The 15867-nt window shown below is 55.9% G+C and overlaps 2 protein-coding genes across 3 annotated transcripts in view; one reads left to right on the plus strand and one right to left on the minus strand.

Annotated features, from left to right (window-relative positions):
- Positions 1 to 15867, minus strand: part of LOC125723828 (NACHT, LRR and PYD domains-containing protein 12-like) — a 189832-nt gene that overhangs the window by 26536 nt on the left and 147429 nt on the right. The window lies entirely within an intron of this gene.
- LOC125723900 (NACHT, LRR and PYD domains-containing protein 12-like) overlaps positions 1 to 15867 on the plus strand; it is a 67301-nt gene that overhangs the window by 23914 nt on the left and 27520 nt on the right. Inside the window, exons 5-7 of the mRNA XM_049000727.1 lie at positions 9230 to 9403; positions 10371 to 10568; positions 14180 to 14353. Of these exons, the coding sequence (XP_048856684.1) occupies positions 9230 to 9403; positions 10371 to 10568; positions 14180 to 14353 (546 nt within the window). The remainder of the gene's footprint in view (positions 1 to 9229; positions 9404 to 10370; positions 10569 to 14179; positions 14354 to 15867) is intronic.

Raw genomic sequence — 15867 nt, forward strand, 5'->3', positions numbered from 1 at the left:
CCAAGGCCAAGGCAGGGCGCGACTTAGACGAGGCCAAGGCAGGGCGCGACTGAGACGAGGCCAAGGCCAAGGCAGGGCGCGACTGAGACGAGGCCAAGGCCAAGGCAGGGCGAGACTGAGACGAGGCCAAGGCCAAGGCAGGGCGCGACTTAGACGAGGCCAAGGCCAAGGCAGGGCGAGACTGAGACAAGGCCAAGGCAGGGCGCGACTGAGACGAGGCCAAGGCCAAGGCAGGGCGCGACTGAGACGAGGCCAAGGCCAAGGCAGGGCGAGACTGAGACGAGGCCAAGGCCAAGGCAGGGCGAGACTGAGACGAGGCCAAGGCCAAGGCAGGGTGAGACTGATATGAGGCCAACGCTAAGGCAGGGCGAGACTGAGACGAGACCAAGGCCAAGGCAGGGTGCGACTTAGACGAGGCCAAGGCCAAGGCAGGGCGAGACTGAGACGAGGCCAAGGCCAAGGCAGGGCGCGACTGAGACGAGGCCAAGGCAGGGCGAGACTGAGACGAGGCCAAGGCCAAGGCAGGGCGCGACTGAGACGAGGCCAAGGCCAAGGCAGGGTGAGACTGATATGAGACCAACGCTAAGGCAGGGCGAGACTGAGACGAGACCAAGGCCAAGGCAAGGCGAGACTGAGACGAGACCAAGGCCAAGGCAGGGCGCGACTTAGACGAGGCCAAGGCAGGGCGAGACTGAGACGAGGCCAAGGCCAAGGCAGGGCGCGACTGAGACGAGGCCAAGGCCAAGGCAGGGCGAGACTGAGACGAGGCCAAGGCCACGGCAGGGCGAGACTGAGACGAGGCCAAGGCCAAGGCAGGGCGCGACTGAGACGAGGCCGAGGCCAAGGCCAAGGCAGGGCGAGACTGAGACGAGGCCAAGGCCAAGGCAGGGCGAGACTGAGACGAGGCCAAGTCCAAGGCAGGGCGCGACTTAGACGAGGCCAAGGCAGGGCGCGACTGAGACGAGGCCAAGGCCAAGGCAGGGCGCGACTGAGACGAGGCCAAGGCCAAGGCAGGGCGAGACTGAGACGAGGCCAAGGCCAAGGCAGGGCGCGACTTAGACGAGGCCAAGGCCAAGGCAGGGCGAGACTGAGACGAGGCCAAGGCAGGGCGCGACTGAGACGAGGCCAAGGCCAAGGCAGGGCGCGACTGAGACGAGGCCAAGGCCAAGGCAGGGCGCGACTGAGACGAGGCCAAGGCCAAGGCAGGGCGTGACTGAGACGAGGCCAAGGCCAAGGCAGGGCGCGACTGAGACGAGGCCAAGGCCAAGGCAGGGCGAGACTGAGACGAGGCCAAGGCCAAGGCAGGGCGAGACTGAGACGAGGCCAAGGCCAAGGCAGGGTGAGACTGATATGAGACCAACGCTAAGGCAGGGCGAGACTGAGACGAGACCAAGGCCAAGGCAGGGTGCGACTTAGACGAGGCCAAGGCCAAGGCAGGGCGAGACTGAGACGAGGCCAAGGCCAAGGCAGGGCGAGACTGAGACGAGGCCAAGGCCAAGGCAGGGCGCGACTGAGACGAGGCCAAGGCCAAGGCAGGGCGAGACTGATATGAGACCAACGCCAAGGCAGGGCGAGACTGAGACGAGACCAAGGCCAAGGCAGGGCGAGACTGAGACGAGACCAAGGCCAAGGCAGGGCGAGACTGAGACGAGACCAAGGCCAAGGCAGGGCGCGACTTAGACGAGGCCAAGGCAGGGCGAGACTGAGACGAGGCCAAGGCCAAGGCAGGGCGAGACTGAGACGAGGCCAAGGCCAAGGCAGGGCGAGACTGAGACGAGGCCAAGGCCAAGGCAGGGCGCGACTGAGACGAGGCCAAGGCCAAGGGAGGGCGCGACTGAGACGAGGCCAAGGCAGGGCGCGACTGAGACGAGGCCAAGGCCAAGGCAGGGCGCGACTGAGACGAGACCAAGGCCAAGGCAGGGCGAGACTGAGACGAGACCAAGGCCAAGGCAGGGCGAGACTGAGACGAGGCCAAGGCAGGGCGAGACTGAGACGAGGCCAAGGCCAAGGCAGGGCGCGACTTAGACGAGGCCAAGGCCAAGGCAGGGCGAGACTGAGACGAGGCCAAGGCCAAGGCAGGGCGAGACTGAGACGAGGCCAAGGCCAAGGCAGGGCGAGACTGAGACGAGACCAAGGCCAAGGCAGGGCGCGGCTGAGACGAGACCAAGGCCAAGGCAGGGCGCGGCTTAGACGAGGCCAAGGCCAAGGCAGGCCGCGACTGAGACGAGGCCAAGGCCAAGGCAGGGCGCGACTGAGACGAGGCCAAGGCCAAGGCAGGGCGCGACTGAGACGAGGCCAAGGCCAAGGCAGGGCGCGACTGAGACGAGGCCAAGGCCAAGGCAGGGCGCGACTGAGACGAGGCCAAGGCCAAGGCAGGGCGCGACTGAGACGAGGCCAAGGCCAAGGCAGGGCGAGACTGAGACGAGGCCAAGGCAGGGCGCAACTGAGACGAGGCCAAGGCCAAGGCAGGGCGCGACTGAGACGAGGCCAAGGCCAAGGCAGGGCGCGACTGAGACGAGGCCAAGGCCAAGCCAGGGCGCGACTTAGACGAGGCCAAGGCCAAGGCAGGGCGCGACTGAGACGAGGCCAAGGCCAAGGCAGGGCGCGACTGAGACGAGGCCAAGGCCAAGGCAGGGCGCGACTGAGACGAGGCCAAGGCAGGGCGCGACTGAGACGAGGCCAAGGCCAAGGCAGGGCGAGACTGAGACGAGGCCAAGGCAGGGCGAGACTGAGACGAGGCCAAGGCCAAGGTAGGGCGAGACTGAGACGAGGCCAAGGCCAAGGCAGGGTGAGACTGAGACGAGGCCAAGGCCAAGGCAGGGCGAGACTGAGACGAGACCAAGGCCAAGGCAGGGCGAGACTGAGACGAGACCAAGGCCAAGGCAGGGCGAGACTGAGACGAGACCAAGGCCAAGGCAGGGCGCGACTGAGACGAGGCCAAGGCCAAGGCAGGGCGCGACTGAGACGAGGCCAAGGCCAAGGCAGGGCGCGACTGAGACGAGACCAAGGCCAAGGCAGGGCGAGACTGAGACGAGGCCAAGGCCAAGGCAGGGCGAGACTGAGACGAGGCCAAGGCCAAGGCAGGGCGAGACTGAGACGAGGCCAAGGCCAAGGCAGGGCGAGACTGAGACGAGACCAAGGCCAAGGCAGGGCGCGGCTGAGACGAGGCCAAGGCCAAGGCAGGGCGCGGTTTAGACGAGGCCAAGGCCAAGGCAGGCCGCGACTGAGACGAGGCCAAGGCCAAGGCAGGGCGCGACTGAGACGAGGCCAAGGCAGGGCGCGACTGAGACGAGGCCAAGGCAGGGCGCGACTGAGACGAGGCCAAGGCCAAGGCAGGGCGCGACTGAGACGAGGCCAAGGCAGGGCGAGACTGAGACGAGACCAAGGCCAAGGCAGGGCGCGACTGAGACGAGACCAAGGCCAAGGCAGGGCGCGACTGAGACGAGACCAAGGCCAAGGCAGGGCGAGACTGAGACGAGGCCAAGGCCAAGGCAGGGCGCGACTGAGACGAGGCCAAGGCCAAGGCAGGGCGCGACTGAGACGAGGCCAAGGCCAAGGCAGGGCGAGACTGAGACGAGGCCAAGGCCAAGGCAGGGCGCGACTTAGACGAGGCCAAGGCAGGGCGCGACTGAGACGAGGCCAAGGCCAAGGCAGGGCGAGACTGAGACGAGGCCAAGGCCAAGGCAGGGCGAGACTGAGACGAGACCAAGGCCAAGGCAGGGCGCGACTGAGACGAGACCAAGGCCAAGGCAGGGCGCGACTTAGACGAGGCCAAGGCCAAGGCAGGCCGCGACTTAGACGAGGCCAAGGCCAAGGCAGGGCGCGACTGAGACGAGGCCAAGGCCAAGGCAGGGCGCGACTGAGACGAGGCCAAGGCCAAGGCAGGGCGCGACTGAGACGAGGCCAAGGCAGGGCGAGACTGAGACGAGGCCAAGGCAGGGCGCGACTGAGACGAGGCCAAGGCCAAGGCAGGGCGCGACTGAGACGAGGCCAAGGCCAAGGTAGGGCGCGACTGAGACGAGGCCAAGGCCAAGGCAGGGCTAGACTGAGACGAGACCAAGGCCAAGGCAGGGCGAGACTGAGACGAGACCAAGGCCAAGGCAGGGCGCGACTGAGACGAGGCCAAGGCCAAGGCAGGGCGAGACTGAGACGAGGCCAAGGCCAAGGCAGGGCGCGACTTAGACGAGGCCAAGGCCAAGGCAGGGCGAGACTGAGACAAGGCCAAGGCAGGGCGCGACTGAGACGAGGCCAAGGCCAAGGCAGGGCGCGACTGAGACGAGGCCAAGGCCAAGGCAGGGCTAGACTGAGACGAGACCAAGGCCAAGGCAGGGCGAGACTGAGACGAGACCAAGGCCAAGGCAGGGCGCGACTGAGACGAGGCCAAGGCCAAGGCAGGGCGCGACTGAGACGAGGCCAAGGCAGGGCGCGACTGAGACGAGGCCAAGGCCAAGGCAGGGCGAGACTGAGACGAGGCCAAGGCCAAGGCAGGGCGAGACTGAGATGAGGCCAAGGCCAAGGCAGAGCGAGACTGAGACGAGGCCAAGGCCAAGGCAGGGTGAGACTGATATGAGACCAACGCTAAGGCAGGGCGAGACTGAGACGAGACCAAGGCCAAGGCAAGGCGAGACTGAGACGAGACCAAGGCCAAGGCAGGGCGCGACTTAGACGAGGCCAAGGCAGGGCGAGACTGAGACGAGGCCAAGGCAGGGCGCGACTGAGACGAGGCCAAGGCAGGGCGAGACTGAGACGAGGCCAAGGCCAAGGCAGGGCGCGACTGAGACGAGGCCAAGGCCAAGGCAGGGCGAGACTGAGACGAGGCCAAGGCCAAGGCAGGGCGAGACTGAGACGAGGCCAAGGCCAAGGCAGGGCGCGACTGAGACGAGGCCAAGGCAGGGCGCGACTGAGACGAGGCCAAGGCCAAGGCAGGGCGCGACTGAGACGAGGCCAAGGCCAAGGCAGGGCGAGACTGAGACGAGGCCAAGGCAGGGCGCGACTTAGACGAGGCCAAGGCCAAGGCAGGGCGAGACTGAGACGAGGCCAAGGCAGGGCGCGACTGAGACGAGGCCAAGGCCAAGGCAGGGCGCGACTGAGACGAGGCCAAGGCCAAGGCAGGGCGCGACTGAGACGAGGCCAAGGCCAAGGCAGGGCGCGACTGAGACGAGGCCAAGGCCAAGGCAGGGCGAGACTGAGACGAGGCCAAGGCCAAGGCAGGGCGCGACTGAGACGAGACCAAGGCCAAGGCAGGGCGCGACTTAGACGAGGCCAAGGCCAAGGCAGGGCGCGACTGAGACGAGGCCAAGGCCAAGGCAGGGCGCGACTGAGACGAGGCCAAGGCCAAGTCAGGGCGCGACTGAGACGAGACCAAGGCCAAGGCAGGGCGAGACTGAGACGAGACCAAGGCCAAGGCAGGGCGAGACTGAGACGAGGCCAAGGCCAAGGCAGGGCGCGACTGAGACGAGGCCAAGGCCAAGTCAGGGCGCGACTGAGACGAGACCAAGGCCAAGGCAGGGCGAGACTGAGACGAGACCAAGGCCAAGGCAGGGCGAGACTGAGACGAGACCAAGGCCAAGGCAGGGCGAGACTGAGACGAGGCCAAGGCCAAGGCAGGGCGCGACTGAGACGAGGCCAAGGCCAAGGCAGGGCGCGACTGAGACGAGGCCAAGGCCAAGTCAGGGCGCGACTGAGACGAGACCAAGGCCAAGGCAGGGCGAGACTGAGACGAGACCAAGGCCAAGGCAGGGCGAGACTGAGACGAGGCCAAGGCAGGGCGCGACTTAGACGAGGCCAAGGCAGGGCGCGACTGAGACGAGGCCAAGGCCAAGGCAGGGCGAGACTGAGACGAGACCAAGGCCAAGGCAGGGCGCGACTGAGACGAGGCCAAGGCCAAGGCAGGGCGCGACTGAGACGAGGCCAATGCCAAGGCAGGGCGCGACTGAGACGAGGCCAAGGCCAAGGCAGGGCGCGACTGAGACGAGGCCAAGGCCAAGGCAGGGCGCGACTGAGACGAGGCCAAGGCCAAGGCAGGGCGCGACTGAGACGAGGCCAAGGCCAAGGCATGGCGCGACTGAGACGAGGCCAAGGCCAAGGTAGGGCGCGACTGAGACGAGACCAAGGCCAAGGCAGGGCGCGACTGAGACGAGACCAAGGCCAAGGCAGGGCGAGACTGAGACGAGGCCAAGGCCAAGGCAGGGCGAGACTGAGACGAGGCCAAGGCCAAGGCAGGGCGCGACTGAGACGAGGCCAAGGCAGGGCGCGACTGAGACGAGGCCAAGGCCAAGGCAGGGCGCGACTGAGACGAGGCCAAGGCCAAGGCAGGGCGCGACTGAGACGAGGCCGAGGCCAAGGCAGGGCGCGACTGAGACGAGACCTAGGCCAAGGCAGGGCGAGACTGAGACGAGGCCAAGGCAGGGCGCGACTTAGACGAGGCCAAGGCAGGGCGCGACTGAGACGAGGCCAAGGCCAAGGCAGGGCGAGACTGAGACGAGGCCAAGGCCAAGGCAGGGCGAGACTGAGACGAGGCCAAGGCCAAGGCAGGGCGCGACTGAGACGAGGCCAAGGCCAAGGCAGGGCGCGACTGAGACGAGGCCAAGGCCAAGGCAGGGCCCGACTGAGACGAGGCCAAGGCCAAGGTAGGGCGCGACTGAGACGAGGCCAAGGCCAAGGCAGGGCGCGACTGAGACGAGACCAAGGCCAAGGCAGGGCGAGACTGAGACGAGGCCAAGGCCAAGGCAGGGCGGGACTGAGACGAGGCCAAGGCCAAGGCAGGGCGCGACTGAGACGAGGCCAAGGCCAAGGCAGGGCGCGACTGAGACGAGGCCAAGGCCAAGGCAGGGCGCGACTGAGACGAGGCCAAGTCCAAGGCAGGGCGCGACTGAGACGAGGCCAAGGCCAAGGCAGGGCGCGACTGAGACGAGGCCAAGGCCAAGGCAGGGCGCGACTGAGAGGAGGCCAAGGCCAAGGCAGGGCGCGACTGAGACGAGGCCAAGGCCAAGGCAGGGCGAGACTGAGACGAGGCCAAGGCCAAGGCAGGGCGCGACTGAGACGAGGCCAAGGCCAAGGCAGGGCGCGACTGAGACGAGGCCAAGGCCAAGGCAGGGCGCGACTGAGACGAGGCCAAGGCAGGGCGCGACAGACGAGGCCAAGGCCAAGGCAGGGCGAGACTGAGACGAGGCCAAGGCCAAGGCAGGGCGAGACTGAGACGAGACCAAGGCCAAGGCAGGGCGCGACTGAGACGAGGCCAAGGCCAAGGCAGGGCGCGACTGAGACGAGGCCAAGGCCAAGGCAGGGCGAGACTGAGACGAGGCCAAGGCCAAGGCAGGGCGAGACTGAGACGAGACCAAGGCCAAGGCAGGGCGCGACTGAGACGAGACCAAGGCCAAGGCAGGGCGCGACTGAGACGAGGCCAAGGCCAAGGCAGGGCGCGACTGAGACGAGGCCAAGGCCAAGGCAGGGCGAGACTGAGACGAGACCAAGGCAGGGCGCGACTGAGACGAGGCCAAGGCCAAGGCAGGGGGCGACTGAGATGAGGCCAAGGCCAAGGCAGGGCGCGACTGAGACGAGGCCAAGGCCAAGGCAGGGCGCGACTGAGAGGAGGCCAAGGCCAAGGCAGGGCGCGACTGAGACGAGGCCAAGGCCAAGGCAGGGCGCGACTTAGACGAGGCCAAGGCCAAGGCAGGGCGCGACTTAGACGAGGCCAAGGCCAAGGCAGGGCGCGACTGAGACGAGACCAAGGCCAAGGCAGGGCGAGACTGAGACGAGGCCAAGGCCAAGGCAGGGCGAGACTGAGACGAGGCCAAGGCCAAGGCAGGGCGAGACTGAGACGAGACCAAGGCCAAGGCAGGGCGCGACTTAGACGAGTAAGGTACTCCATGTAGGGAGCAGAAATATAAAGTACAGGTATTTTATGGGTCCCACTGAAATAAAGGTAGCCGATCATGAAAAAGACCTTGGTGTGTATGTTGATGCTTCCATGTCCCATTATCGCCAGTGTGGGGAAGCAATAAAAAAGGCCAATAGGATGTTGGGGTATATCTCCAGGTGTGTAGTATAAGTCAAGGGAGGTAATGCTAAGATTATACAATTCCTTGGTGAGACCTCACCTAGAATATTGTGTGCAGGTTTGGTCACCATATCTTAAAAAGGACATTGTGGCCTTAGAAAAGGTGCAGCGTAGGGCGACAATAATGATTCCTGGTCTTAGAGGAATGTCATATGAGGAACGGTTACTTGAGCTAAATCTGTTCAGTCTCAAGCAAAGGAGACTGAGGGGGGACCTGATCCAGGTATATAAGATTCTAACAGGTTTGGATGCTGTTCAACCAAATAGTTACTTCAGCATTAGTTCAAATACACGAACTCGTGGCCATAGGTGGAAATTAGCAGGAGAACATTTCAAACTGGATTTAAGGAAGCACTTCTTTACGCAGCGCGTAGTTAGAGTATGGAATAGCCTTCCTGATAATGTAGTGCAAGCTGAATCCTTGGGTTCCTTTAAATCAGAGCTAGATAAGATTTTAACAACTCCGAGCTATTAGTTAAGTTCTCCCCAAGCGAGCTTGATGGGCCGAATGGCCTCCTCTCGTTTGTATAGTTCTTATGTTCTTATTTCGTGAGTTCTTTAGTCCATCTTGCACTAAGTGGTTACAATGTTCTATGCTTATAACGTACATGTTTTTGATATCCCGTCTTGTATGTAGTAACGCGGTTCGACTGTACTGCTAAAATATTAATGAGGCATTTTATGATGCCCGAAAGTTAGTAATCAGGGTAAACTTGCATATCTCTGTGTTTATTAAATTTGCTTAGCAGAGCACATCATATAATACTGTCTTGGTATGCTATGATTTGCTATACTTCAGTGTGACATGCACTGAAGTAGCGGTGAAGAAAGGAACAACTCAGCGGTCATATTAATGAGCACCTCAGCCCCCTTAATGTTTTAGCTGTACTACCTAATAAACTACTTACCAAACTGTGGGCGTAAATAACCATCCGCATAGTATCCAAAAGCTGGTGTCCGGCCAAATGTTTCACCCGTCATCTGAAGCCCCGCTTATTACTGCGTATCTGCGATATAATATCAATATGATATCGCCCAGCCCTACAAAAATATTAAATAACGGGGGGTTGTCCACCAGCTTGCCTCAAACCCACTACTAGAGGGTAGATGGTGCTGACTGAGGTTGGAAGCCAACTGGATTTTGTCCAAGATCTTGTTATTTTTTTATAGGCTGTCCAGCTGTAGAGTCACAGAAGAAGGCTGTTCTTCCCTGGCTTCAGCTTTGAGGTCAAACCCCTCACACCTGAGAGAGCTGGACCTGAGCTACAATCACCCAGGAGACTCAGGAGTGAACCTGCTCTCTGTTGTACTGAAGGATCCCAGCTGTAAACTGGAGAAGCTTCAGTGAGTACAGAATATGCATTTTACCTTCATCCATATGTCCACCTTCAAACTGCTTATCCTGGACAGGAGGCCTAGATCCTGTCCCATGCAGTATAGGGTAGAAGAGAGGATGACACCCAGGCTGGGATGCTGCTCTCTCACAGGACACACTGACACACAACTCAGGTAATTTAGTGACACCAATTAGCCAGACTGCATGTTTGTGTGAGGAAACTGCAGCATACAGAGAGAACACAAGGAACATAGAGAAAACTCGCCTCACGGCAGAGAAGCAGTAGGATTCAAACCCTGGAGGCAACTCACTCTGCTGTTTTGTGGGGCCCATATTATATTAAATACCTGTTAGTTTAGGCCTGTCAGTCTTAAACCCTGCCAGTTATGGGGTGTCAAAGTTTTTTTCCGGGTAAGTATTTGCTTGATTACATAATGAGGATGACTGTAACATAAAAGAAGCCGTACAATATCTGCACTGGAAAACTAACACAGCCTGACAGGCCTGCATTGGCTGCTGGGGATGTTCACATCTCCTCCATTCAGAGTAACTAGTCAGTTTGGGGACAGCTGGCGGAAAGATGGCTGACAACTGCAAAGGAAGCTGTTTCATTGGTCTGAATATGTTAATGGAGGATTCACATGTACATTGTATATGATTCTGTGGAATTATTTAGTTTTGTCTTTTAAATTAGTTTTATTTTTGTGCCGTTTGTGTATTTTGTGCCTAAAATTCTATACAGTGTGACCTGTGTTGCTGTACTTTGTCAGCTGAAACTGTACAGCAATGCTATAAAAAGTATAAGCATTTGAGGTAGGATCCACCAACAGTAAATAAACGTTCCCTCTCACCTCTCCTCTCATCTCACATTACCCAGAGACACAGATCTCTGCACACTTTGATTTATTTTGAAACGTAAGCTGTGCTGCTTGTTGTATTGAAAATAAAAGCTTGTTCTGCTGTTTCCTTTTGCAGGCTGAACAGTTGTAAATTGAGTTGGGAATCCTGTATAGTGCTGGCCTCTGCCCTCAGCTCAGATTCACACCTCAGAGAGCTGGACCTGAGAGAAAATGAGCTGCCAGATTTAATAGAGAAACAGCATCCAGGGTTTAAACAGCAGAGGCTACAACCAGCATTGCTGGGTTTTACACGCTGCAAACTGGACATACTGAGGTCAGTGTTACTGCGTATTCCACACTGTAAATACAATGCTAAGTACAGTCCTTTCAGACACTCCACATAATGGCTACATCACTGAATCAGCTGATTCTAAATGCAAGCTGGCCAAGCACGGCCTGTGTCAAAGCCTTAATACTATGGAGCATTTTCTGCTAAAGAAACCCAAATCAAGTGTTGGCTGTTTTAAAATAATTCAGCCAATAATACATCCTTTTATTTTGGGTACCTGCTGCATGGGCACCTTCCTGTGTCAAATCAACCGCCTGTCAGCTATGAGAGATGAATCTCTCCTGTAATCAGATCTCACTGTACTGTACTGATCTGTGTGGACCACAGGCTTTAAAATACCTGCCTGAATGGCCGAAAATTCATTTCCTGCCAGTTCTGTCCATGAATTTATTTCAGAATCCTCAGTGAATTAATAATTTGACATAATAATTTTTTGCACGAATGAGCCATGATCAGCTGTGTTGGAATGAGAATTAACACAGTCTGACAGGCTTGTATTAGCTTGTTCTCATCTCCTCCTTTCACAGTTACTAGTTAGATTGGGGACACCTGGCAGAAAAATGGCTGATGGCTTCTGATGATTTCATTGATCGTAATATGTTACGGGAGGATTCACATCCATATTGCATGTGTTTCTATGTTTATTGAACAGTTCTGTTCACCCACAATCGTACGGTCCAAATTAATTTGTGTTTCAGTTTCGAACCTGCCAGTTGGGTAACCTGATATAGTCAGTAGATTTCCCTTTATGAGAGTGACAGTGACACAGAACAGTTTCGGGGGATGGGGAGGGAGGAAGGTATATTATCAAAGGGGACAATTTTTCTCTTTTTTCCCTTGGGGGAGTATCTACATGCATCCCATAATGTTACATCTCAGGAAGGACAGAAACAAAGGCAGGCGTGGGGAAAACCAAAAGGGGCTTTATTTAAACAAAAACAACAAGCAAAGCACAAGGAAATGGACCACAAGGGGTCAAAAGAGGGTAGGGATAATCAAGAGAGACCAAGGACACAGGGAAAGTGGGGGGAGCACAAGCAGGCCACAACAAGCAGCTCAAGACAGGGAGGCACTACCGTATATACACCACTGATGAGGGAGCAGATGAGAGGCACCTGGGGTGATCCACACAAGGCTTTCAATGAGAGTCTGGATTAAACAGGTAACAGGCTTGGCTCATTAGAGCCACACAACGGAGAGAACGAGGGTAAAGGAATGCAGGGTGTGACATAATTCAAGCCATGCAGACAATGCAACTTTGGTAGCACTTTCTATGAATGCCATGTCTATAGGAATCTATGAACACACGGATAGCCCATCATAATGCATTCAAAAGGCATTATTATTATTATGCCTAAAAATATTTATAAAAAGGCATAACACATTATAGCCATGTTTATTATACATCATGAATGCATTATGAAGCTTCCCTCTGTACTTCACAGGAAATAATGCAGTACAAATCATCCTTAATTCTTATACCAACACTTACAATGCATTATGAAGGCATCTACAGTATAGTGCATTGTAGGCAACAGCTTCATTGGAGCTTATGAAGCATTATAATCATCGCTACATTGTGTGCATAATTATTAGGCAAGTACTATTTCCGGAAATATTTTTTAGCAAAAGTTGGGCAGACTTATAAAAAATAAATTCTTTAGTTTTCTTTTGCTCCAAGTAAATTTATATAGAGACAAAATGTTACATTAGACTTTAGCAAGCAAAAATAAAAGGAAAGCACTTGATTATCAGTCTGCAGAATTATTAGGCAATGAGGGACTAAGTGGATTTTGTCACTTCACCATCAACAGAAATAATAATGTTCATGTTGGAGAGACTTTTGTTGTACGAGATTCCCCTATGTTGTCATTTCGACATGGGGGCTTACATCCATCCATCCATTTTCCAAACCACTTATCCTATAGGGTTGTGGGGGATCTGGAGCCTATCCCGGAAGCAATGGGCACGAGGCAGGGAACAACCCAGGGTTGGGGAACAACCCATCGCAGGGCACACTCACACACCATTCACTCTCACACATGCACACCTATGGGCAATTTAGCAAGTCCAATTAGCCTCAGTATGTTTTTGGACTGTGGGGGGAAACCGGAGTACCCGGAAGAAACCCCACGACGACATGGGGAGAACATGCAAACTCCGCACACATGTAACCCAGGCGGAGACTTGAACCCGGGTCCCAGAGGTGTGAGGCAACAGTGCTAACCACTGCACCACCATGCCGCCCCTGGGGGCTTACAGTAAATAGTAATTCTATTTTATGAATATTTCAAAATGTTTATTTTGTTAAACATATTAATAGTTATAAATGTAATTGCACATGATCGATTTAGAGAATATTCTATCATGACCGTAAATAGTATACTGTACTAGCATGTAATATCAGATTTTTACCAGACTTTCCAGTGTTTTTTGTTTGTTGAGAATAGCACCATTGATTTATTAAAATATTATAAAGTTTTTAATGTGGTTGGATTTGTTTGTTTCTTGTTATTTTGTCTCTTGGGAAAAATAAATATCGCTCCTAATCTGCAAAAATATTATAAAACAACAACACAGAACAGCGTGTTCGTGGAGGAAGCTATGTATGTTTCAAGATGTGTAGATTGAACGGGAGATTGGTAGGATGTGATGTCACGCACCTAGAAATTTGCGACTTCGCCGAGATAATTGAATGCACCATAAACCTCTGTGCTTGTGATCAGAAGGTCAGTGGTTCAAGCCCAGCCTTGGTACATCTGTAGGTCCTTCAACAAGGCCCTCAGAGCCCCAGCTCCTTGGGTGCTGCAGCTGGCAGCTGACCTTCACAGCCAGCTTGTTCTTACCTACCAAGAGCAAGTTGTGGTGGAGCACAAAGAGTGTTTTCTCATGGGAATCAGTAACATATCTGTTATTACTATTTAGTTAATGTTTAATAGTAGTAAATAGTACTTAATCTCATATAAAATTCAAACAAAAACTTGAGTAATGTGAAATAAAACTACAAAAGTGTCATGAATATTGCTGAAGGTACGGCAGGGAGACAAGCGCAAGAGTCCAGGCGTGAGAGTAAGGATTTATTAAGGGTAACCACAGTCAGGACCATGGGAGGCACTAGCAAGGTTTAAGATGTCAATGACAGGACTGGGGAAAGATTAACTGGGAAGGACTTAAATACACAGACTCAATTAAACAAGACTAGGTACAGCTGGTAACCAAGAAGATTCTACATGAGGTTAATGAGGGGGCGTGGCACACAAGAGGAGCGGCACGATTGGGACGTGACAAAAAGTTTTTTTTAAAAAAAACAATATTTAGTATATTTAAAAATGTTAGGTAAATGTGTTTTTACGTACTACTTATATCTGTTTGTTGATTAACTTGAAAAAAATGTGGTAATGAGTTACCTCAAAAGTTTTGAGTTAACTTTATTCCAGCCTGAAATTAGTTGGGTTTACAGTGAAGTGGAGGAGGCACAGTGGCCGTTGCTGCTTGTTATACTGAAAACAGCAGCTTGGTTTAATGTTTTCTGTCAGTAGCATTAACAATGTGTAGGTTATGTATGTGTCTCTATTAAAATATTTTTTGTTTTCCAGGCTGAACAGCTGTAATCTCACAGAGAAATGCTATGAGGCATTGGGTTTAATTCTGAGATCAAACTCTTCACACCTGAGAGAGCTGGACCTGAGTTACAATGACCTGCAGGATTCAAGAGTGGAGCTGCTCTCTGCTGCACTGGGGGATTCACACTGTAAACTGGAGATACTGAGGTTAGTATTACTGGGTATTCCACACTGTAAACTGGAGATATTAAGGTCAGTCATGTTTGAGAGTTCAAATACTAAACTGGTACTTTAATATATAGTGTTTCTGTGATGGCTGCAAAGCAAGTTACACAAGTGAACTGCTTCACTCACATAATTTCATTTCGACTAACCAAGTATAGATTTCAAGTAAAAATTTTTTGATGTTTTTCAGAAATAAGGCCATTACAATCAGAAGCAGTTTATTCACAGCACGCACAGGATACACAGGAATTTGACCTGGTCATAAAGTGTAGTGCAGATTGAAAATGAGAATTAAAAAGTCATCAAAAAGATAAAAACAACAGATTTCCCTCAAATGGTATCTTTTTATCAGGAAGAAGGAAAACAGACATGGAGGAAAAGGGGGAGGTGCAGTTTGGTCTGTGGGGTCCAGGCCAGTCGCTGGTCCCAGTCAGGGTGTGACACAGCGCCACGTCACAGCGCCACGTCACAGCGCCACGTCACAGCGCCACGACACAGCGCCACGTCACAGCGCCACGACACAGCGCCACGTCACAGCGCCACGACACAGCGCCACGACACAGCGCCACGTCACAGCGCCACGACACAGCGCCACGACACAGCGCCACGTCACAGCGCCACGACACAGCGCCTCGACACAGCGCCACGTCACAGCGCCTCGTCACAGCGCCACGACACAGCGCCTCGACACAGCCCCACGTCACAGCCCCACGTCACAGCCCCACGTCACAGCCCCACGTCACAGCGACACGACACAGCGCCACGTCACACCGCCACGTCACAGCGCCTCGACACAGCGCCACGTCACAGCGCCTCGTCACAGCGCCACGACACAGCGCCTCGTCACAGCGCCTCGTCACAGCGCCACGACACAGGGCCTCGTCACAGCGCCACGACACAGGGCCTCGTCACAGGGCCTCGTCACAGCGCCACGACACAGGGCCTCGTCACAGGGCCTCGTCACAGCGCCACGACACAGCGCCTCGACACAGCCCCACGTCACAGCGCCACGTCACAGCGCCACGACACAGCGCCACGTCACACCGCCACGACACAGCGCCACGTCACACCGCCACGACACAGCGCCTCGTCACAGCGCCACGACACAGCGCCTCGTCACAGCCCCACGTCACAGCGCCTCGTCACAGCGCCACGACACAGGGCCTCGTCACAGCGCCACGACACAGGGCCTCGTCACAGCGCCACGTCACAGCGCCACGTCACAGCGCCACGACACAGCCCCACGTCACAGCGCCACGTCACAGCCCCACGACACAGCGCCACGTCACAGCCCCACGACACAGCCCCACGTCACAGCCCCACGACACAGCGCCACGTCACAGCCCCACGACACAGCCCCACGTCACAGCGCCACGACACAGCGCCACGACACAGCGCCACGTCACAGCCCCACGACACAGCCCCACGTCACAGCCCCACGACACAGCGCCACGTCACAGCCCCACGACACAGCCCCACGTCACAGCGCCACGACA

The sequence above is a fragment of the Brienomyrus brachyistius genome, unplaced genomic scaffold (genome assembly GCF_023856365.1).
Source record: "Brienomyrus brachyistius isolate T26 unplaced genomic scaffold, BBRACH_0.4 scaffold52, whole genome shotgun sequence".
Taxonomy (NCBI): Eukaryota; Metazoa; Chordata; class Actinopteri; order Osteoglossiformes; family Mormyridae; genus Brienomyrus; species Brienomyrus brachyistius.